The 24,103-nt window shown below is 47.3% G+C and overlaps 1 protein-coding gene across 2 annotated transcripts in view; it reads left to right on the top strand.

Moving 5' to 3' along the window:
• EML1 (EMAP like 1) overlaps positions 1–7,544 on the top strand; it is a 141,616-nt gene extending 134,072 nt beyond the window's left edge. For both annotated transcript variants that reach the window (XM_082839422.1, XM_082839421.1), the window contains 5 exons: positions 3,511–3,608; positions 3,719–3,806; positions 5,148–5,243; positions 6,499–6,629; positions 7,196–7,544. In XM_082839422.1, the coding sequence (XP_082695548.1) occupies positions 3,511–3,608; positions 3,719–3,806; positions 5,148–5,243; positions 6,499–6,629; positions 7,196–7,321 (539 nt within the window). In that variant the 3' untranslated portion in view covers positions 7,322–7,544. The remainder of the gene's footprint in view (positions 1–3,510; positions 3,609–3,718; positions 3,807–5,147; positions 5,244–6,498; positions 6,630–7,195) is intronic.
• The last annotated feature ends 16,559 nt before the right edge of the window (positions 7,545–24,103 follow it).

The raw sequence follows: 24,103 nt of genomic DNA, 5'->3' as shown, positions 1-24,103 counted from the left end.
TGTGCTCCGCAACGGGAGAGGCCACAACAGTGAGAGGTCCGTGTACAGCAAAAAAAAAAAAAAAAACCAGATATGGAGATGGTAGTTATACAGGCATTTTTGTCAAAACTCTTAGAATATGTGCATTTTATTGTGTGTAGATTATACCTCAAAGTTGACTTTTAAGTGGGGGGTTTGAGAGAAGATTCTGGGAAGATGGTGAGTAGGAACCAGCAGGAATCTGTCTCTCCACCTAGACAGCAACTGGCAGAATCTGTCTGATAGAACTGTTTTGGAAAGCCAGAGTCTATTGAAGGCTTGCAACTTCCAGAGAAAGACTTGGATGGTAAGTTGCTTTTAATTTCAGTCAGTTTCAGCTCTTAGCACAGAAGCAGGGACCCACCCCTCACCTCCAGTCCCCTGACAGGCAACTGTGCATGTGTTCCTGGAGCAACAACAAAAAAACTAGCAACCCACTCAAAAATGGGCAAAAGGCTCGAATGGGCATTTCTTCAGAGAAGACATACAAATGGCCAGTAAGCATGTGAGAAGGTGCTCAACATCACTACTCATTAGGGAAATGCAAATCAAAACTACAGTGAGACGCCATCTCACACCCATTAAGATGGCTACTATGAACGAACAGAAAACAGGGCTTCCCCGGTGGCACAGTGGTTGGGAGTCCGCCTGCCGATGCAGGGGACACGGGTTCGTGCCCCGGTCCGGGAAGATCCCACATGCCGCAGAGCGGCTGGGCCCGTGAGCCATGGCCGCTGGGCCTGTGCGTCCGGAGCCTGTGCTCTGCAACGGGAGAGGCCACGGCAGTGAGAGGCCCGCGTACCACAAAAAAAAAGAAAGAAAAAAAAACAGAAAACAACAAGTGTTGGTGAGGATGTGGAGAAATGTGCACTGTTGGTGGGAATGTGAAGTGGTGCAGCCATTGCAGAAAACAGTACAGCGGTTCCTAAAAAATTCAAAGTAGAATTAGCATATGGTCCAGCAATTCCACTTCTGGATACATACCCAAAAGAATTGAAAGCAGAGTCCCAAAGAGGTCTGTGTACACCCATGTTCATAGCATCATTATTGACAATAACTAAACCATGGAGGCAATCCAGGTGTCCATCAACAGATGAATGGATAAGTAAAATGTGATATACAGTGGAATATTATTCAGCCTTAAAAAGGAAGGACATTCTAACACATGCTACAACGTGGAAGAACCTTGACATCATGCTGAGTGAAAGAAGCCAGTCACCAAAAGACAAATATTGTATGATTTCACTTATGAGGAACTTAGAGTCGTCAAAATCATAAAAGGTGGAGTAGGCATAATCATAACAAATGGTTCCACGAGGAAAGAGAGCTCATTATTTTAGAGTTAACAAATGATAAGGTCGTTCTTATCTAAAGATCGTCGTGCTTAGGAGTGTACAAGCGTAGATAGCTGGTGGGAAGCAGCTGCATAGCACAGGGAGATCAGCTGGGTGCTTTGTGACCACCTAGAGGGGTGGGATAGGGAGGGTGGGAGGGAGACGCAAGAGGGAGGGGACATGGGGATATATGTATATGTATAGCTGACTCACTTTGTTATAAAGCCGAAACTAACACACCATTGTAAAGCAATTATACTGCAATAAAGATGTTAATAAAAAGAGTGTACAAGCCAGGGTGCGTACATCATTTATCAGATTTTCAGCTGTTCTTTACTGTTATTCTTTGTCACAGGGGCAACGGCATTTAGCAAAGAAATGCTCAGGCTCTAGTCAGACTGCTGGGTTCGAATCCTAGCTTCTCTAAACCTGTGTGACCTTGTGCAAGTTACTTTATCATCCATGCCTCAGTTTCCTCTCCTGAAAAGTGGAGATAATATCTACCTCACAGGGGTCTATGAGGATTAAGTAAGTTAATATAGGAAGAGATTAGAATAGTACTGGTACATAGTAGCTATTCAACAAACGTCGACTCATAATTATTTGATAGTAATTCTTGTTAGCATTTACTGTTTACTGTCATCATCATTATTGTCAGGGCTTGGTCAGTTGGAGGACCAAGTGCAGATGGTCTGCCGGGCAGCTCTCTGGCCTTCTCTAGAACCATCAGCAGCAGAAGGTGGCCCATCCCCCAGCTAAGGCAGTCCTCGGCCCATTTACCCCACCCCCTCACGAGCCTGCTTTGGACAGGCTAACTCTGACTTGCCAACACCTTGATTTTGGCCAGGCATTGGCCAAGACTTCCGAAAATACCGTTTCCTGATGGTGCCAGGCCATGCTATTTCCTGTAGGTCTTCCTACCTTGCGAGAAGGAAAACCAGGGGGAAGAGGTGGGGGGAGAACCCTTATTGACCTCATGATGTGCCAGTGACCGCTAGGACCTTTACAGACATTGTCCAAGGGAATCCTCTGAATTTCGATGAGAAGGTGCCGTGCTTCGTGGATGGAGGAACTGGCGCTCAGTGAGAGGAGGGACGCATTTGCTGTCCCCGAGCTCGTGGGCAGAGACCCCGCCTCCTCTAGGCTCCATTCTGGGTGCAGGTTGTCCGGCCCCCATGTGGTTCCTTTCTCCTTCCTTCCGGTTCCTGGCCCCAGGAAGGTCTGACCCCCTCCAGACTAGTCTCTCAGGCCCCGCTTCCATCCCAGTACATCCTGGGCCTCCCCACTCCGGCTTCACACTTGGCAGGTTCATCTGCCAGCGACAGGGACTGCTCTGCTCTTACATTACAGTGAGCGCCTTCCCTTGTGTTTCTACACGAGCATCACGGCCTGATTCCTTAAGCCTTCCTGATGCCAGGAACCTGGGTAAAGGAGATGCTAACTGATGGCCCATTGGAAGAGCGGCAGGAAGGGCCTTCCAGGCGGGGCGGCGGGGGAATAAGGGGGGCGCTGTGTGCACAGAGGTGAGGGGAGAGGGCCCTCCAGGCATGGGGGGAGGGGCAGTGTGCACTGAGGTGAGGGGGAGGGCCTTCTAGGCAGGGGGGAGGGGAAGCATGCACAGAGGTGACGGGGAGGGCCTTCCAGGCTGGGGATGAGGGGGGCAGTGTGTGCAGAGGTGAGGGGGAGGGCTTTCCAGGCAGCGGGGAGGGGCAGCGTGTGCAGCGGTGAGGGGGAGGGCCTTCCAGGCAGTGGGGAGGGGCAATGTGCACAGAGGTGAGGGGGAGGGCTTTCCAGGCGGGGACGGGGTGGGCAGGAGGAAGTGTGCCAGAGGCCTGAGAGAACCCGGTCTGTTCAGGGAGGAATGATGCAGCCGCATCCTGGCGGGCCTTGGGGACCCCACTGAGGAACTGAGTCTTGATCCTTCAGCAGTGGGGACAGCCAGGGAAGGTTTTTTTTAAGGGGCAGAATCTGATCAGATGTGGATTTTCAAAAGGTAGCTTTGGAAGTGGTATAGGAGTGATTTAAAAGCAAATTTTGTCTCTTTGAAATAATTCATGGCTATTTTTTCTAACTCTGTAATGGCCACTAGCATTATCGCTTGTAATTGATAAAATGTTTATTCGTAACAACTGAAATGTAATCCCGCGTGTTTTTGCAGATGGGAATTTCTTAGCAATAGGCTCCCATGACAACTGCATCTACATATATGGAGTCAGTGACAATGGGAGGAAGTACGCACGGGTCGGCAAGTGCTCGGTGAGCGTGCTGGTCACTCCTCGTGGGTCTGTGCGGTTGTTTGTCACATTACGACAGTGTGGGTGGGAATCTATAAGGCAAGTGAAACTCACCCATGTGTTCTCTCCCAGGGTCATTCCAGCTTCATCACTCACCTGGACTGGTCTGTAAACTCACAGTTCCTCATGTCGAATTCCGGAGACTATGAAATCCTTTACTGTGAGTGGTTCCCCAGGTGTGGTCTGGGTGCAGATCACGTAGAACCTTCACTCTGAGACCAAATGGGGCCTCCTGCAAAAACCCACACCCCATACAACTTGGGCACGTGATGGCGTCTCTGGGCCTGGGCCCCTCCTCTGCACAGTACAGGAGTTGGGCTGGACACCTCCGCCTTGGCACTGAGATACTTGGGGTTTGGGCCTCCAGGAGGAGAAGGTGGGGCCCTGCAGGGAGAGGCAGAGAGAGTGGGTCAGAGCTGTCCCGGTAAGAGGGATGGCCCCTCGTGAAGGCATCACCCTCACGGGCAGAGACCCAGCAGCCCCCTGGGCCCCTCCTCCTCCCTCAGCCCCTCCTGGCCAGGTCTGAGCCCAGGCAGGGCCGCGCAGTGGAGGCATGAAGGATGGGGCTGCACTTGCCGAGCGCATGCTACATGCCGTGCGCTGCTTCCTCCAGCATCTGGCAGGCACCTGCCGCGTGCCAAGTGCAGGGTCCCAGGGCAGAGGAGGGCCCGGTCTCTGCCCCGGCGGAAGGTACCAGCAAGTGCAGTGTGCTTCACCCACAGGCTCTCAGGTGATCCACAGCACTTTCTGGCTCGTCCCATTTTAAGGAAGAGGAAATATCATCTCAGATACAAGGCCACAGGCATCAGGAGCCAGTGGGGGGGGAGGTGGGCGCCCCCTCGTTGAGGAGCAGGCCTGGGCAGGGCTGCTGGTGCTGGAGGGAAGGGGCCTCCCTCGGGCGGGGCAGGAGGCCCTGCCTGATGTGGGGCAGGAGTGGGGGATGGTTTTCAGGGACAGGCCATGGGTCTAGAATCTTCTCAGACATGGTCTCATACTCCACTAGTGAGAGTTTAACTGGGGAACAAACAAATCACCTGCAACGCCACAGGTACTTGGTATGACTGGTTTCCGTAAGCTTCCATTCCTAACTCGGAGCTGAAGGGATGGGGTGTGTGTGTGTGTGTGTGTGTGTGCGCGCGCACACGCGCGTGCCCCAGTGTATGTTGGGAGAGGGCTAGGGAGCCTGACAGCAGGGGGTGGAGTTGTATCCAGGGGAATAGTGAGCAGACAGGGGCCTCAGAACCAGAAGTGGTCAAAGAAAAGAAGCCAGACTGGGGGAACAGACCCAGAGGAGATGAGAAGAAGCGGAAGAAGTGGGGTCCCCACTGAGGCCCTGGGCCTTGGGCAGTGAGCATGGTCCCCGCAGAGCTGGGAGGTGGATGGTGTCCCCCTCCCAGAGGGCTTTGTAGCCGATGGGGCCTGGCTCCGAGGGCCCAGCCTTGCCCAAGAAGGAGAGGGGGCTTTGGCACTGATGTCACCAGACCTGCATTTGCCTTTCCAGGGATTCCCTCTGCTTGTAAGCAAGTCGTAAGTGTGGAAACTACGAGAGACATCGAATGGGCCACATACACCTGCACTTTGGGATTCCACGTCTTTGGTAAGGTTTCTGCATCTTTCATTCTGTTCAAACGTAGGATGGATCTACTTTCAGAATGACTTTCGAATAGTCGTGAAGTCTCTTGGTCGGCTTCAAACTGCTCTGCTACCCCGTGGACCCCACAGGACACACTCCCCGCAGCCCTGAGGAAGGGCCAGGGCTTGCCCAGCTATGGCCAGGCGAGAGGAACCAGAACCCTTTTCTCTCATACAAAATGGGTCCTGAAATAATTCTCTAGAACGCTTGTATGAGGTAGTGCCAAACGTCCTCGATAAATGGACCAGATGGTACCCTATCAGTTTATTTACCATTTGTTAGACTGATTGTATCTTTTTGGCCCTTAAACTAAATTTTTCACCTCCTTCAAAGTTTAGATTAGGAATATGTTTATAAATGGTCTAAAATAAATTGCCACAATTTAGTAGAATAAAAAAAGAAAAGGCGGTACTTATAATCTCTTTATGTATGACCGCAAGTCAGTAAGTTGGTCAGAAGTTCACAAGTCTCCTTAGGGCTGGCGTTTTGCCATCTTCTGGTGTTGAATGCTAGGACGCCCTGGGTTTACTCTAGATCTGCCTGTTAGGAAACTGATGTGCATGCAGCTCTCTCATATCCAAAGTTATTGGGACCAACAGGGTTTCCTGAAGCAATGGTCAGGAGATCCCATCCCCCAGACCACACCCCAGGCCCACCTGGGCACAGGGCAGTGGAGTCAGAGCTGCTGCATCACCCGGCCCACAGTGAGCAGATACCCCACCTGCCCAGTGCCACCAGGCAGACAGAAGCCATGAAGGGCTGACACCAAGGAACGCCTGAAACACACAGGCAGTCCCAGAGTTAAAAAGCTCTTTGGAGGGCCTCTCATATGTAAAGAGTTACCCCCAAAAAAGAAAAGTTAGGAAACTGCAGGCTTAGGACTAGTCAGCTTCCCATCAGATGCTTTGGGGATAAAGAAAGCCATCATGTCCAGAACCAGGGATTCTGGCCTGCTTTCTGATGTAGCATCAAGAAGGGGCCCGAAAGAGGTGGAAGTCCTGAAGGCCTGTCACTGCGACTCTCATGCAGCAGAACAGTATACGCAGTGAGGGTTTCCTGGAACAGCCTGTAGGGAGATCATCTGAGACGAAGTGTTCCTTGGGCGTGGTTTCTAAATCTGGGACATTTCTATTTTCGTGGGAGTTCGATGGCCAGTCCGCACACAGTGTGGCCCTGTGTCCTGGTATTTCCAGTGCTCTGTCTGGGGTCTTTGTTTTAGGAGTGTGGCCAGAAGGCTCGGACGGAACCGACATCAATGCCGCCTGTCGGGCCCACGAGAAAAAACTCCTGTCAACCGGTGACGACTTTGGCAAAGTGCACCTCTTCTCCTACCCCTGCTCACAGTTCAGGGTAAAGGCTCATCTTCTTCTCTAGCCTTACCCCACGGGGCGCACTTACTGCCTGGCCTGTTGGTAATTGAATAGAAAGGTGCTGTGAGTGATGCCACCAGTCACAAATGCAGGGGTGACCGTCATTCGGCTGCCCCAGAGCACTTCAGGTCCCCCTCCACTGCCCTCTGGGGAGAACCCCGCCCCCCCACGTGGTGCTGGCTTGTCCTCCTCTGCACTTCGTGGGCCTCCCCCCTCTGCTGTCCACCACAGCTCCCTCTGCTCCAGCCCTGCTGAGCCGAGCCCGCACCAGTTCCTGGAACACCCCTCTTCGTTCTTCCCAGACCTGACCCTCCTCCTAGAAGACCCTCCCCTCCACCCCTGCATCCGGTCCTCCCTCCTTTGGGCCGGCCTGTGCCTGGTGCAGCCTCTGGGGTTGAACCTCTCCCTGCCCGCATTCGTCCCCTCCAGACCAGATTCTCAATGTACAGGGGCTCCATGTGGTTTGGCACGAATGTAGACGTCCAGCACTTCCAACCCCGCCTCGATGGCTTTGCGTTCAGCTCCCTCCATATCATTCTTCCCCAGGCTCCCAGCCACGTGTACAGCGGGCACAGCAGTCACGTCACCAACGTCGATTTCCTCTGTGACGACAGCCACCTTATCTCCACTGGCGGCAAAGACACGAGCATCATGCAGTGGCGGGTCATTTAGTCCCGGCAAGAACCCGGGGGAGCAGAACGGGCCAGGAGGTACAGACTCGGTACAGACTCGCTCACTCGGTCACTGTGATTTCTGCTTTGTTTGAAGAGTTCTCACAAACCTCAGGAAAATTATGCCCTTTACTGGTTACCTTAGCTTAGTGGATCGGTGAGCATCACGGCAGGTCAGCCATTCAGGTCTCTCTTTTGTTGTACAATATATAAAACACTTAATATAAAAAGATGCCAAGGTTTACATTACGGTGACATCGAGAAGTGACTGGTGTATCCTTCATAACTTTTCTATGAACTCTTCAAAAACGGTCACAGAATGCCTTTTCAAAGATTGTATATAGGCTTTACTGTTTCACCATGGAGGTTGCTAAGTCAGATATTTATGATAACGAGGTACTGAATCGTGATCGCTGTTGATTAACTGGTCCTAAAAGGATAAGTCGTTGGGGAAGAGAATGGATAACTGATTTGCACAACTGAATCAGGAAATGCAAGTAAGACTTTATTTGGTTAACATTTGCTAAGGTTTCCTTCAGTGCTCCCTCTGGGAGGCTGGTGAGAAAGGGGTCAGATTCTTCTTGTGTTAAGCAGATTCTACTCCAGATTCACTTAACTATTGCAGCAGGGTACCCAGGCATTTCAGAGTTCCAGCTAGACTGTCTGCCTAACCATATGCAGTCAGCCACCTAACGCCTACACGAATCACGTCCCCTCTGTTCCCCGTTCACAGGCCCTTGGTGAATGGTGGAGACGACGAGCCACCTTCCTCTGTATATTAATTGGCATGATATGGTATCGTACTTGTATAGGATTTTAGCAATTCATAACGAATACGTAAGGCTAGGCTTTACTATTTTAATGCTTACGGACATTGTATATTTGTATTTTAAGACCAAGTAGACCAAGTCAAAAAGATATCTCTCTAGTGTACCATACACCTGCAGCGGGGAGAAGTCTGGAAGGCTCCCCCAGGTACTAAGGGCAGCTTCTTTTCCTGTCTTTTGTGCATGGACGGCTTATTACGCTATGAAATAAGATTGCGCTCTGATGAGTAAAACAGAGAAGGCCTTATCCATTTCAACTGTGTGGCAGATTGAAGGTTATTGTTTACATTGGGGAATGTATCTCGGATTTTAAAATAGAAGAGTAATAAACAGACTGAAAGACGAATGTTAAGATTTTTACTTGTTCTAGGCAAGTAAATGAACTGAACCATCAACTCTACAGCACTGGTTGTTTAGAGTGGCTGATGAAGCTGAACATTGGGGAGCGTTTTTTATTCCATCTCCAGCCGGCTGCGGAAATGCCGGGCACCAGTAAACAATGTGTATTAAAGATGATTCTGTTTGTAATGTATCCTTATCAAATATATTCTATAATGAAATAAAATCTGAAAAGTGGATTTCTTATTGACCTATAATCATGAAAGTATATAAATTAAAATATTTAAAATTAGATATGATTCACACAATATTCTGTTTCATATCCAGATTTTTTTTTTCTCACCTGGGTCATTTGCAGATAAAACAGCGGTTTGCATATGGTGTGTAAGCATTCATCAGATTAGACAACTATAAAGCATTCAGCTTTTTGTTGTTGTTGTTTTTGGCCGCCCCACGTGGCTTGTGGGATCTCAGTTCCCTGACCGGGGATTGAACCCAGGGCACAGCAGTGAAAGGCCGGAATCCTAACCACTAGGCCACCAGGGAACTCCCAAGAATTTAGCTTAATTACCATACCCAGTTGTTAGTTTACTTGGTTATGTAAATACTGGCAAAAATAATCACTTTTAAATTAAGAATTAAGGAATAACCAGATCAGAGAAGGGAAGGAAACCCATTATTGACTCAAAAGTTATAAGATCTACTTTTATTTCTATACACTTTCAGTATTTTCCAAGCTCGATAATGGAAAAGGGGTATGTATATAAGTCATTATTGCTACCTTCATACTTGCCTACATTTTAAATGAAATTCTCAGTATTAACCTTGCAGGTATTCATTAACATAGGAAGCAGTGGCCACGTACCACCACTTACCACCTCTCAGGCAAACTAGGCCTAGAACCCCGGGATTCTGCTGGAATGAGAGACCCCAGAAGCAGAGCCAGGCCTGTTCCTCCCAGTGGCCTATGGCCACATCAGCTCTTAGCCCTACTGCGGAGCGTGACAGATGACGGACTATGACCCTAATCTCGGTGAAGTGATGGTGTGGACTAAGGTGCAAGCGGTGGACAGGGGAGAGGTGAATGGAGTGTCTGAGAGCGGTTCCTGGGGTGACGTCAGCAGGGCCTGGCGATGGATGGGATGGGGGCGGTGGGTGAGGCCCAGGTCCCCGACTGTTCTCTGGGCAGATGTTGGTGCCGTCGGCTAAGATGGGGGGCGCTGCAAGTTTGAAAGAGGATAATGAGTCAGGCCTGGTACAGGCTGGAGTGAGGTGAGGGGCCGCTGAGACATCCAAGTGTTAAGTGCAAAGCAGGCGTTTGGCTGGCAGGCGCAGAACAGAAGTCGGGCTGGAGGCACCAGCGTGAGTGATGCTCTCCACAGGAGGCTGCCACTGAAGCCAGGATGCGCTGAGTCTGCAGGTCCTGGGCAAGCAGGGTGAGGAGAGGGCCTCTGACCCAGCCAGGGGGACTCCGATGGACTTCAAGGTTAGGTAGAGCATGAGCTGTCAGCAAGGAAGGAGAAAAGCCAGCAGAGGGCTGGGTGGGGCAGAAGAGAGACCCACACGAGGGCTGTGGAGGACCCGGCAGCCGGGTGGCTTGATGTGGTGCTCGCTGTGGAGCCACTGTGGGCTCTTCACTTGTTTAGCAAATGGTTTTCCAGCACCTTTGTACAGAGTGATGCCGGGCAGGGGATCCAGGCGTGCTGGGAGAGCCTCGGCAAGTGGAGGAGAGGGGCACAAGGTCAGGGGTGAGGGCATGGGGTGGGAGGCCTCCAGAGCCAGCTGGAGCTGCATGGGGGAAAGTTCAGTGGACCCTGGCATCCGTGGACTTACATCTGCGGTTTCCACTGCATGAGGTGCACCCTGGCAGTGGGTCAGAGGGGCTGTCCGTGGTTCACTGGAAAGCCCGCTCAGACATCTTCCCAACCCCTCCAATTTTTTTTGAGGGATTGCTTCCACTGCCCAGAGGCTGCACACGGCACTCATTGGTCGTTTTTTCTCTGATTTGGGAACAGGCTACCATAATCTAATCTTTGAGGCAGAAGAGCACACAGAAGAAGTAACGTTGGAGACCCTCTGGCCTCCTCAAAGGGGTTCAATCTAATACACAACCGGGAAGCAAGCCGATAAGTCTGTACTTCTCGCGAGGTAGAAACTGACTCCAGGCTACTCTCCGTACTGGTTCTCAATTTTTTTAATAGAAAATTTCAAACATACACAGAAGTAGAGAAAGCCTCTCACCCAGTTTCAAAAATTATTGACATCCTGAAAGCCTCGTTTCTACTCTCTCTCCCAACTGTGGGTGGGGAGGGGGACTGCAGTACTTTAAAAGTCAGTCCCCAGATGGCGGACCAGGAGGACGCGGAATTCGCGTCTCCTCACAACCAGGGCACCTACCAGGCCCCGGTGGGGGACCGCAGACACCTAAGGGGACGGGCAGAACCCCCAGCGACCAGGTAGGACGTGGGACTTGAGGGGAGTGAGGGGGGAGGACAAGTGGAGGCGGGACGGGGCTGGCGACCCTGAGGGGCGGCTGGGGGAGGGGAAGGGAGCCCATGCCCGAAGGGGGAAATTGGGGAAACACTGGCAGGGCAGAGGATCAAAAGGGAGTGTGGCCAGGTTTCCCTTGACCACTTGGGACCCCGGGAGCCTGCTGAGATCCCGGCCCGATCCTCTGCCCACCAAGGCCCCCTCCAGTCAGACGGATCCTGAGGGAGCGGGAGGGAGGGAAGGGGGAGCAAAAGTAAAGGCCGGACCTCTGGGACCGGCACCCCTGAGGGGTGGCTGGGGGAGGGGAGGAGTTCCTACACCCAGCGGGACCTACCCACGGTTAGGGGTGCAGCGGAGATGGGGGAGACCCTGGGGGAGATGATGGGGGAGGGCACGAAGGAACAGAAGGCAACGGGGCCAGTGCTCTCCCTGTCCACTCAGGCACTGGGTAGCCTGCTGGGCTCCCCGGCATAATCCTCTGCCCTCGGAGCCTCCCTCCTGCCATGCAGAGCCAAAGCCCCACCCCTGCACCCCCAGCCAGGGCCCCACCTCTACACTCGGAGACCCCCTCTGAGACCCCCTCCAAGGCGCTGGGCCTAAGCCCCACCCACACACCCGCACGCAGGGCCCTACCTCCAAACTCCGGAACTCCATACTCCAGAGGCCCTACTTCCACTGTGCAGCCTCTCCCCTTCTGCCAGGTCCTAAGCAGAGGCCCCGCCCATGCTTGAACGTCACCCGCCTAGGCCCGGCCCCACGCTCAAACGTCACCCCCCACACCCGCCTAGGTCCCGCCCCACCCTAAAAGCCGTCCCTGGCTAAGTTCCACCCCCACCTAAACTCCGCCCCCATAGCCAAAGCTTTTCTTTTTTCTTTTCCTTTCTCCTCTTTTAGATTGGGGTTCTGTTTTACATTGTTGATTCATTGTTGTTGATTCTTTAATATTTTTATTTTTCCTAATAAATCTTTTATTTTTCTAATTTTATTTTATTCTTTATACTTTGTTAGTGATCTCTCCTTTTGACTTGTTCCCTACCACCCCCGTTTTTTTCTTCTTTTTTCTGTTGTGGTTTTGTTTTACCTTGTTGCAGTTGTTTCAATTATAGTTTTATTTTTCCTAATATACTTTTTATCTTTCTAATTTTATTTTATTTTTTATTCTTTGATATTGTACGGCTCCTTTTTTTCTTTCTTTCTTCCTTTTTTTTTTTTTTCAACCACACCACGAAGCTTGCGGGATCTTGATTCCCAGGCTGGAGGTAGGGCCTGAGCTCCTGTGGTGGGAGCTTCGAGTCCAAACCACTGGACTAACACAGAACTTCAGACCCCAGGGAATATCAATCGGAGTGAGGTCTCCCAGAGGTCCTCATCTCAGCACCAATCCCCAGCTCTGTCCAACTGCCTGCAAACTCCAGTGCTGGACATCTCAGGCCAAACAACCAGTAAGACAGGAATACAACACCACCCATCAAAGAAAATAAAATGAAACAACAAAAAAATACGTTACAGATGAAGGAGCAAGGTAAAAACCTACAAGACCAAATAAATGAAGATGAAATAGGCAAGCTACCTGAAAAAGAATTCACAGTAATGACAGTAAAGATGATCCAGAATCTCAGAAGCAGAATGGACAAAATACAAGAAACATTTAACAAGGCTCCAGAAGAATTAAAGAGCAAACAAACAGTGATGAACAACACAATTACTGAAATTAAAAATACTCTAGAAGGAATCAATAACAGAATAACTGAGGCAGAAGAATAAGTGAGATGGAAGATAAAATGGTCGAAATAACTGCCAGGGAGCAGAATAAAGAAAAAAGAATGAAAAGAATTGAGGACCGTCTCAGAGACCTCTGGGACAACATTAAAGGCACTAACATTTGAATTATAGGGGTACCAGAAGAAGAGAAAAAGAAAGGGTCTGAGAAAATATTTGAAGAGATTATAGTCTAAAACTTCCCTAACATGGGAAAGGAAATAGTCAATCAAGTCCAGGAAGCACAGAAATTCCCATACAGGATAAACCCAAGGAGAAACACGCTGAGACACATACTAATCAAACTATCAAAAATTAAATACAAAGGAAAAATAGTAAAAGCAGCAAGGGAAAAGCAACAAATAACGTATAAGGGAATCCCCATAAGGTTAACAGCTGATCTTTCAACAGAAACTCTGCAAGCCAGAAGGGAGTGTCAGGACATATTTAAAGTGATGAAACGGAAAAACCTACAATCAAGATTACTCTACCCAGCAAGGATCTCATTCAGGTTCGATGGAGAAATAAAAACCTTTACAGATAAGCAAAGGTTAAGAGAATTCAGCACCACCAACCCAGCTTTACAACAAATGCTAAAGAAACTTCTCTAGGCAGGAAACACAAGAGAAGGAAAAGACCTACAATAACAAACCCCAAACAATTAAGAAAATGGTAATAGGAACATACATATCAACAATGCCTTAAATATAGATGGATTAAATTCTCCGACCAAAAGACATAGACTGGCTAAATGGATACAAAAACAAGACACATATATATGCTGTCTACAAGAGACCCACTTCAGACCTAGGGACACATACAGACTGAAAGTGGGGGGATGGAAAAAGATATTCCATGCAAATGGAAATCAAATGAAAGCTGGAGTAGCAATTCTCATATCAGACAAAATAGACTTTAAAATAAAGACTATTACAAGAGACAAAGAAGGACACTACATAATGATCAAGGGATCAATCCAAGAAGTAGATACAACAATTGTAAATATTTATGCACCCAACATAGGAGCACCTCAATACATAAGACAAATGCTAACAGCCATAAAAGGGGAAATCGACAGTAAAACAATCATAATAGGGGAATTTAACACCCCACTTTCACCAATGGACAGATATCCAAAATGAAAATAAATAAGGAAACACAAGCTTTCAATGATACATTAAACAAGATGGACTTAATTGATATTTATAGGACATTCCATCCAAAACCAACACAATACACATGCTTCTCAAGTGCTCATGGAACATTCTCCAGAATAGACCATATCTTGGGTCACAAATCAAGTCTTGGTAAATTTAAGAAAATTGAAATCATATCAAGTATTGTTTTTGACCACAATGCTATGAGACTAGATATCAATTACAGGAAAAAAAATCTGTAAAAAATACAGACACATGGAGGCTAAACAATACACTACTAAATAACTAAGAGATCACTGAAGAAATCAAAGAGGAAATCAAAAAATACCTAGAAACAAATGACAATGAAAACACAACGACCCAAAACCTATGGGATGCAGCAAAAGCAGTTCTAAGAGGGAAATTTATAGCAATACAATCCTACCTCAAGAAACAAGAAACACCTTAAATAAACAACCTAAGCTTACACCTAAAACAATTAGACAAAGAAGAACAAGAAAACCCCAATATTAGCAGAAGGAAAGAAATCATAAAGATCAGATCAGAAATAAATGAAAAAGAAATGAAGGAAACAATAGCAAAGATCAATAAAACTAAAACCTGATTCTTTGAGAAGATAAAGAAAATTGATAAACCATTAGCCAGACTCATCAGGAAAAAAAGGGAGAAGACTCAAGTCAACAGAATGAGAAATGAAAAAGAAGTAACAACTGACACTGCAGAAATACAAAGGGTCATGAGAGATTAGTACAAGAAACTATATGTCAATAAAATGGACAACCTGGAAGAAATGGACAAATTCTTAGAAAAGCACAATCTTCCAAGACTGAACCAGGAAGAAATAGAAAGTATAAACAGACCAAGCACAAACACTGAAATTGAAACTGTAATTAAAAACCTTGCAACAAACAAAAGCCTGGGACCAGGTGGCTTCACAGATGGCAAATTCTATCAAACATTTAGAGAAGAGCTAACACCTATCCTTCTCAAACTCTTCCAAAATATAGCAGAGGGAGGAACACTCCCAAACTCATTCTATGAGGCCACCATCACCCTGATACCAAAACCACACAAGGATGTCACAAAAAAAGAAAACCACAGGCCAATATCTCTGATGAACATAGATGCAAAAATCCTCAACAAAATACTAGCAAACAGAATCCAACAGCACAGGGGCTTCCCTGGTGGCACAGTGGTTAAGAACCCACCTGCCAATGCAGGAGACACGGGTTCGATCCCTGGTCTGGGAAGATCCCACATGCCATGGAACAACTAAGCGTGTGCGCCACAACTACTGAGCCTGCACTCTAGACCCCGTGAGCCACAACTACTGAATCCATGTGCCACAACTACTGAAGCCCATGCACCTAGAGCCTGCAACAAGAGAAACCACCATAATGAGAAGCCTGCGCACCACAGTGAACAGTAGACCCCACTCGCCTCAACTAGAGAAAGCCTGTGCGCAGCAACAAAGACCCAATGCGGCCATTAATTAATTAATTAATTAATTAATTAAAAAAAGAATCCAACAGCACATTAAAAGGATCATACCCCATGATAAAGTGGGGTTTATCCCAGGAATGCAAGGATTCTTCAGTATATGCAAATCAATCCATCTGATACACCATGTTAACAAATTGAAGAAGAAAAACCATATGATCATCTCAATAGATGCCAAAAAAGCTTTTGACAGAATTCACCACCATTTATGATAAAAACTCTCCAGAAAGTAGGCAGATAGAGAACTTACCTCAACACAATAAAGGCCATATATGACAAACCCACAGCCAATATCGTTCTCAGTGGTGAAAAACAAACCATTTCCTCTAAGATCAGGAACAAGAAAAGGTTGCCCACTCTCACCACTATTATTCAACATAGTTTGGAAGTTTTAGCTACAGCAATCAGGGAAGAAAAAGAAAGAAAAGGAATCCAAATCAGAAAGGAAGAAGTAAAACTGTCACTGTTTGCTGATGACGTGATACTATACATAGAGAACCCTAAAGATGTTACCAGAAAAACTACTAGAGCTAATCAATGAATTTGGTAGAGTAGCAGGATACAAAATTAATGCACAGAAATCCCTTTCATTCCTATATACTAATGATGAAAAATCTGAAAGAGACATTAAGAAAACACTCCCATTTACCATTGCAACAAAAAGAATAAAATACCTAGGAATAAACCTACCTAAGGAGACAAAAGACCTGTATGCAGAAAACTATCACTGATAAATGAAAAATGATACAAACATATGGAGAGATATACTATGTTCTTGCATAGGAAGAATCAACATTGTGAAAATGACTCTACTACCCAAAGCAATCTACAGATTCAATGCAATCCCTATCCAACTACCAATGGCATTTTTCACAGAACTAGAACAAAAAATTTCACAATTTTTATGGAAACACGAAAGACCTCCAATAACCAAAACAGTCTTGAGAAAGAAAAACAGAGCTGGAGGAATCAGGCCTGCTGACTTCAGACTATACTACAAAGCTACAGTAATCAAGACAGTATGGTACTGGCACATAAACAAATATAGATCAATGGAACAGGATAGAAAGCCTGGAGAAAAACCCACGCACCTATCATCACCTTATCTTTGATAAAGGAGGCACAAATATACAATGGAGAAAAGACAGCCTCTTCAATAAGTGGTGCTGGGAAAACTGGACAGCTACATGTAAAAGAATGAAATTAGAACACTCCCTAACACCATACACAAAAATAAACTCAAAATGGATTAAAGACCTAAATCTAAGGCCAGACACTATAAAACTCTTAGAGGAAAACATAGGCAGAACACTCTGTGACATAAATCACAGCAAGATCCTTTTTGACCCACCTCCTAGAGAAATGGAAATAAAAGCAAAAATAAACAAATGGGGCCTAATGAAACTTAAAAGCTTTTGCACAGCAAACGAAACCATAAACAAGACGAAAAGACAACCCTCAGAATGGGAGAAAATATTAGCAAGCGAAGCAACTGACAAAGGATTAATCTCCAAAATATATAAGCAGCTCATGCAGCTCAATATCAGAAACACAAACAACCCAATCCAAAAATGGGCAGAAGACCTAAATAGACATTTCTCCAAAGAAGATATACAGATTGTCAACAAACACATGAAAGAATGCTCAACATCATTAATCATTAGAGAAATGCAAATCAAAACTACAATGAGATATCACCTCACACCAGTCAGAATGGCCATCATCAAAAAATCTAGAAACAATAAATGCTGGAGAGGGTGTGGAGAAAAGGGAACCCTCTTGCACTGTTGGTGGGAATGTAAATTGGTACAGCCACTATGGGGAACAGTATGGAGGTTCCTTAAAAACTAAAAATAGAACTACCATATGACCCAGCAATCCCACTACTGGGCATATACCCTGAGAAAACAATAATTCAAAAAGAGTCATGATGTTCATTGCAGCTCTATTTACAATAGCCAGGACATGGAAGCAACCTAAGTGTCCATCAACAGATGAATGGATAAAGAAGATGTGGCACATATATACAATGGAATATTACTCAGCCATAAAAAGAAACGAAACTGAGTTATTTGTAGTGAGGTGGTAGGACCTAGAGTCTGTCATACAGAGTGAAGTAATTCAGAAGGAGAAAAACAATACCGTATGCTAGTACATATATATGGAATCTAAAAAACAAAAGAATGGTTCTGATGAATCTAGGGGCAGGACAGGAATAAAGATGCAGACGTAGAGAATGGACTTGAGGACATGGGGAGGGGGAAGGGTAAGCTGGGACGAGGTGAGAGAATAGCATTGATATATATACACTACCAAATGTCAAATAGATAGCTAGTGGGAAGCAGCTGCATGGCACAGGGAGATCAGCTCAGTGTTTTGTGACCACCTAGAGGGGTGGGATAAGGAGAGAGAGAGGGAGATGCAAGAGGGAGGGGATATGGGGATATACGTATGCATATAGCTGATTCATTTTGTTTTACAGCAGAAACTAACACAACACTGTAAAGCAATTATACTCCAATAAAGATGTTAAAGAAAAAGTCCAAGCCACCATGTCATTTCACCTAGAAATACTTCAGTCTGCTGCTCTGATGAGGACAGTTTATTTTCTGTAACCACCATGACCTCATCACAGCGGACAGACTTAATAGCGATTCCCCGCTACTGTCTAATGCCCAGTCCATATGCAGATTTCTCCAGGTGTCAAACCAGCCCCATGTCTCAATGCCTAGCACTGCCTGGGTGTACGATACAGCCATATAAAGCCTTGGGCATACAGCTGCCATGTGTGCCCCCTCCCCTGAAAGTGCAGATGGGGCTCAAGCCTGCATGTGCCCTTAGTTCCGGACCCTTGTCTGACCCTGTGGCTCACTGCCGCATTGTACCCTTCCCCTCCCACTCCCTCCACCCCTGGGCAGTATGCTTAACTGTCCCCTCCCCCCACCCTGCCTCAGGCCCCCTCGGGACACTCCCCTCCTAGGCCACCCAGCTGGATCCTTCCCATCTTGGCTGGCGGGTGGGACCAGACCCAAGTGCCTGTTGAGAAACCTCCGCTCCCTCTTGAAGGTGGAGCCCTGTTCAAGGTGAGCCTTTCTGGCAGGGGTTCAGCCCCTCCCAGGGGGTCCCAGCTGTTCCAACTTGCCTCCTCCACGCTCTTCCACACGTTTCAACAAAAACAGGACACAAGCTCAGACCACCCTGGGGCCGGGACGTGGGGAGGGAGTGGTGGCGACCCTGCACTTGGGACGCCTAAGGGAGGGATGTGCTTGTGGACACAGATTTTGTCTGAGCTCAAAATGTGGATGAGCTAAGAACAAATTTGGTTGTTTCGGCTTAGAACCAAAGTAGGTGCGTAGCACCCATAAGATGAAAACTGAAAAGGTAATCATCAAAACTTGGAAATAGATTTACGTGTAAACCTTCCCTCCTCTACCCTTCTGGCTACAGGTGCGCCACCTGGTGGCAGAAAGCAGAGCTCACCTTCTCTTCCCCAGCTTGCCAATTTCCTGTCTGACCTCCTTAGACTAGGAGTGTGGGGAGAGAGAAAGGGAATTCTTTTCTTTTTTTTGAATTATAGTTGATTTACAATGTTGTGTTAGTTTCAGGTGTACAGCAAAGTGATTCAGTTATATAAAGATATATAGATATGTATATTCAGATTGTTTTCCATTACAAGTTATTACAAGATATTGAATATAGTTCCCTGTGCTATACAGTAGGACCTTCTTGTTTAACTATTTTATATGTAGTACAATAGTTTCTATCTGCTAATCCCAAACTCCTAATTTACCCCTCCCCCCTTCCCCTTTGGTAACCATAGGATTGTTTTCTATGTCCCTGAGTCTGTTTCTGTTTTGTAAATAAGTTCATTTGTATCATTTTTTTAGACTCCACAAATAAGTGACATCATATGATATTGTCTTTCTCTGTCTGACTTACTGCATTTAGTATGATCATCTCTAGGTCCATCCATATTGTTGCAAGTGGCATTATTATGTTCTTTTTTATGGCTGAGTAATATTCCATTATATATATATATTATATATATATATATATATATCACATCTTCTTTACCCATTCATCTGTTAATGGACACTTAGGTGGCTTCCATGTCTTGGCTATTGTAAATAGTGCTGCAGTGAACATTGGGGTGCATGTATCTTTTCCAATTAGAGTTTTCATCTTTTCCAGATATATGCCCAGGAGTGGGATTGCTGAATCGTATAGTAACTCTAATTTTAGTTTTTTAAGGAACCTCCATACTGTTCTCCATAGTGGCTGCAACAACTTACATTCCCACCAACAGGGTAAGAGCATTCCCTTTTCTCCACACCCTCTCCAGCATTTATTATTTGTAGACTTTTTGATGGTGGCCATTTTGACCGGTGTGAGATGATACCTCACTGTAGTTTCGATTTGCATTTCTCTAATAATTAGCAATGTTGAGCATCTTTTCATGTGTCTGTTGGCCATCTGTATGTCTTATTTGGAGAAATATCTATTTAGGTCTTCTGCCCATTTTTTTATAGGGTTGTTTGTTTTTTTTAATATTGAGTTATATGAGCTGTTTGTATATCTTGGCAATTAAGCCCTTGTTGGTCTCATCGTTTGCAAATATTTTCTCCCAGTCTGTAGGTTGTCTTTTCATTTTGTTTATGGTTTCCTTTGCTGTTCAAAAGCTTATAAATTTGATTAGGTCCCATTTGTTTGTTTTTGCTTTAATTTCTTTTGCCTTGGGAGACTGACCTAAGAAAACATTGCTATGATTTATGTCAGAGAATGTTATGCCTATGTTCTCTTTTGGGAGTTTTATGGTGTCGTGTCTTATGTTTAAGTCTTTAAGCCATTTTGAGCTTATTTTTGTGTATAGTGTAAGGAAGTATCCTAACTTCTTTGATTTACATGCAGCTGTCCATCTTTCCTAGCACCACTTGCTGAAAAGACTTTTTTCTCCATTGTATATTCTTGCCTCCTTTGTCGAAGATTAATTGACCATAGGTGTGTGTTTATTTCTAGGCTCTCTATTCCATTCCATTGACTTATATGTCTGTTTTTGCACTAATACCATGCTATTTTGATTACTGTAGCTTTGTAGTATTGTCTGAAGTCTGGGAGGGTTATGCCTCCAGCTTTGTTCTTTTTCCTCAGGATTGCTTTGGCAATTCTGGGTTTTTTGTGGTTCCATATAAATTTTAGGATTATTTGTTCTAGTTCATGAAAAATGTCATGGGTAATTTGATAGGGAGCACATTAAATCTGTAGATTGCTTTGGATAGGATGGCGATTTTAACAATATTGATTCTTCCAATCCAAGAGCATGGGATATCTTTCCACGAGAAAGGAAATTCTTATCAGACAACGATTGTTCTCACTCTCTGGGCAGCTGTTTCAGCCGACCCTTCCCAGGGAGATTCCAGAGGTTCTTGGGGAGCCCCTACGTTGCCAGTGTTCTCTCACACGTAGTGTAGTCCCCTTGACCTGGGGAAAGGTGTTCTTTCCATTAGGCAGCTGCGTTCTCCTGCAGCCCCTGAGCACAGGGCAGTCCACCTCTTGTCCTCTTTCTGTGGAAGTCCGACAGCCCCTGCTGGTGGCCCTGTGGCCAGGATCTAAGATGATTCCTCCCCTGGCTCGCATCTTGTCCCACCCCCAACACCGACGGGTGGGCAGTTATGCCCTCCCACACAGCCTCCTCGGGCATCTGCTGAGAGCCACCCAGTCGCCTGTAGATTTTTCAGCCACTAAGTCCACAAATTCCAGGAGATACGCTCGAGCTCTCAAGAAATTGGGGTGAGAAGGAAGCAACGCCCACCCCTCCTTCTTGGGGAAAGGTGGTTGGAATCAACAGCTCAACTTTCCCCGAAAGAAATTCTCCTTACAAATACTTTTTAAGAATTTGAATTCCTGACCCTTTTATACCCTTAATGTGGTTGTGAGAGGCTGAGAGGTCTCTTGGGGACCTCCTTTGTAAACTCTGCCCGTGGTCCAGCAGCACCTTTGGAATGCAGGTCTACTGGGTCTCAGCTCCTCCCCCAGGACTTGGCTGGCATGCATGCACACATGCACACACGCAAGTATTCATGCACACACACACGCGCGCACACACGCACGCAGGGCTGCACGGGCTCAGATTCACTGGATCTCGCCCAGCCTTTCTCCAGTTCCCAACCTTCCACTTCCTCTCTGCACGACCGGCCTGAGAGGTAGGATCACTTGCCCATCTTCTATGAGGAAGAGACCTAGGGTCAGAAAGATAGAGGTGCTTGCCCATGTCACTCAGTGAGTTGGTGGCAGAGCCAAGGGAGACCCCCCCCAGTTCTCCCAAGCTACGTTCTCGGACCCATGCTCCGCAGAGCGCCATTCAAGGAGCAGCAATAGAGGATTTCCAAATAACTTGAGAAATGCCACGTGCTACGTACAGTGTGTGGTCTATGGGGACTCAAGGGAAGGCATTGGGAAGCTCTGTCATAAAGAAACCTGTTGGGACTTCCCTGGTGGTCCAGTGGCTAAGACTCCACACTCCCAATACAGGGGGCCAGGGTTCGATCCCTGATCAGGAACTAGATCCCACATGCCGCAACTAAGAGTTCGCATGCTGCAACTAAAGATCCTGCGTGCCACACCTAAAAAAGATCCCGCATGCCACAACGAAGATCCCACGTGCCGCAATTAAGACCCGGCGCGGCCAAAAAGAATAAATACATAAATATTTTTTTAAAAAAGAGAGACCTGTTTACACCAGCATTTCCCAAATGTGAGCGTTGGGCACCTGTGCTCTCAAGACTCCGATTATCGGCCATGAACGTTCCATCTTGGGAGAAGCTGTGAGAGAAAGTTCATCATCCAGGAGCTGAATATAGCAAAGAAAGGGGACTCGGAGGCCACCTGATTCTCCCTCCCCTCCTCCATCCCCAGTTTCTGCTAAGAAGGGCTTCAAGGCCATATTCTCAACAGCAGGGACAAGGAGCACGAGGGCTCTTCTGCTTTCCTGTGTTCCCAGCCAACTCCTTTAGACTATGTCCTGCTCTCCTCTAGAGCAACCAGCCTCACTGATGCACAGAATCTGTAACTGGAGACCCTAGGGTGCAATGCAACAAGCCCCTAGACAGCGGAGAACACCAACCCTCGCCTCCCTCGCCCCTTTTATTAGGCCAGTTGCCATGGCGATGGGGGGGAACCAGGATGGCAGGCACTGGGAGCGAATTTGCTTAGAATATTTCAGCTTATAACATTTGGGGGCAATCTCTCCCTCCTTACCAGGCCTGAACTAAGGAATTGCCTGACTCCCTGCTGTGTGACACGGTCTGTGGCATTTCTGAGATTCCCTTGGCCAAATGGGCTTCTTTTTTATTATTATTATTATTTATATATTTATTTATTTATTTTTGGCTGCGTTGGGTCTTCGTTGCTGCATGTGGGCTTTCTCTAGTTGCAGCGAGCAGGGGCTACTCTTCATTGTGGTGCACAGGCTCTAGGCGCCCGGGCTCAGTAGCTGTGGCTCACGGGCTCTAGAGCACAGGCTCAGTAGTTGTGGCGCACGGGCTTAGTTGCTCCACGGCATGTGGGATCTTCCCGGACCAGGGCTCAAACCCGTGTCCTCTGCATTGGCAGGCGGATTCTTAACCACTGCGCCACCAGGGAAGTCCCCCAAATGAGCTTCTGTATCTTTTAGGTTACCCCCAGAACCCTTACAGCCATGACTACCAAAAAGGAGAGTGAGCTGTGATAGTCACAGTCCAGCACGCTGCCCACCCCTCACGTATACCCATGGCACTGCACAGTGTTCTGTTCTCATGTGGTTTATTTGGGTTTATTTTACTCTGATTCACACAGAAGTGGCAGGTGGCAGAAGTGACAGGTTTAGAAACCACAGCAGCGGCTCATCATCCGGATCTGAAGCCAGCCATGGCAGAAGCCAGACAGCACCCCTGTGCTTCTTGTTTCGGGAGCACCTGAGGTTGCCCCATCCTCACCTTCAATCATCCTTGGCATCGGGCTGCTGTGAAAGCACTTTCAGATGCTGTGGGAAAGGCTTTTCCCTCATTCTGGCATGTTCACTCCTGTGTGTCTCCTTCCCAGGCTGAGGCAGCTCTCGGGCTCAGACGTCAGCAGGGTTCAGAGGAAGGAGAGGACCCAGCAGGCTCAGGACAGCCAGATGGGGAGATCTGGAGTCCAGGAGGACAGCCACGCAGCTACTGCACCCTTACCTCCCCCGAGGTACTCTGGCCGACCCCCACAGCAGGGCTGTTTATTTGTAGAATGGTGGGGCTGCAGGAGAGCTCCGGGAGGGGGTTATCTTGGGGGAGTATTTCCCCAAGTGTGTTCTGTGGAACAGCAATTCCACAAGGTGTTAATAGACCCTGGGTTTGTGAGTCAATGAGTTAAACAGGTTTGAGTATGCTTTTAGTGTAGATCTTCTCAGAGTTTCAATACATCGATGTGCATTGTCCAGAGAGCCATCGTGTCCAACCATCCATCCAATAAGTACCATCTCCTTTCTGCACCAGACACCACACTAGGACCAGGGATACCAAAGGATACCAGAGTTCTTGCTCTTGTGAAGCCAGACAGCTGGTGACAGGCAGCGAGGGGTCAGCAGAGATGGAGACCCCTTAAGCCTGGGGACTCAGGCAGGTGGTCTTTGAGCAGAGAGTGGAGTGGCAGAGTGAGGGGCCGAAGCATGCAGCCATCTGGGGGAGGCCTCCTGGGTGCCAA

This window comes from Leucopleurus acutus (genome assembly GCF_964270905.1).
Source record: "Leucopleurus acutus genome assembly, chromosome: 1".
Lineage (NCBI taxonomy): Eukaryota > Metazoa > Chordata > Mammalia > Artiodactyla > Delphinidae > Leucopleurus > Leucopleurus acutus.
The sequence above is the reverse complement of the archived record's forward strand: the minus strand, read 5'-3'. Positions and strand labels throughout refer to the sequence as shown.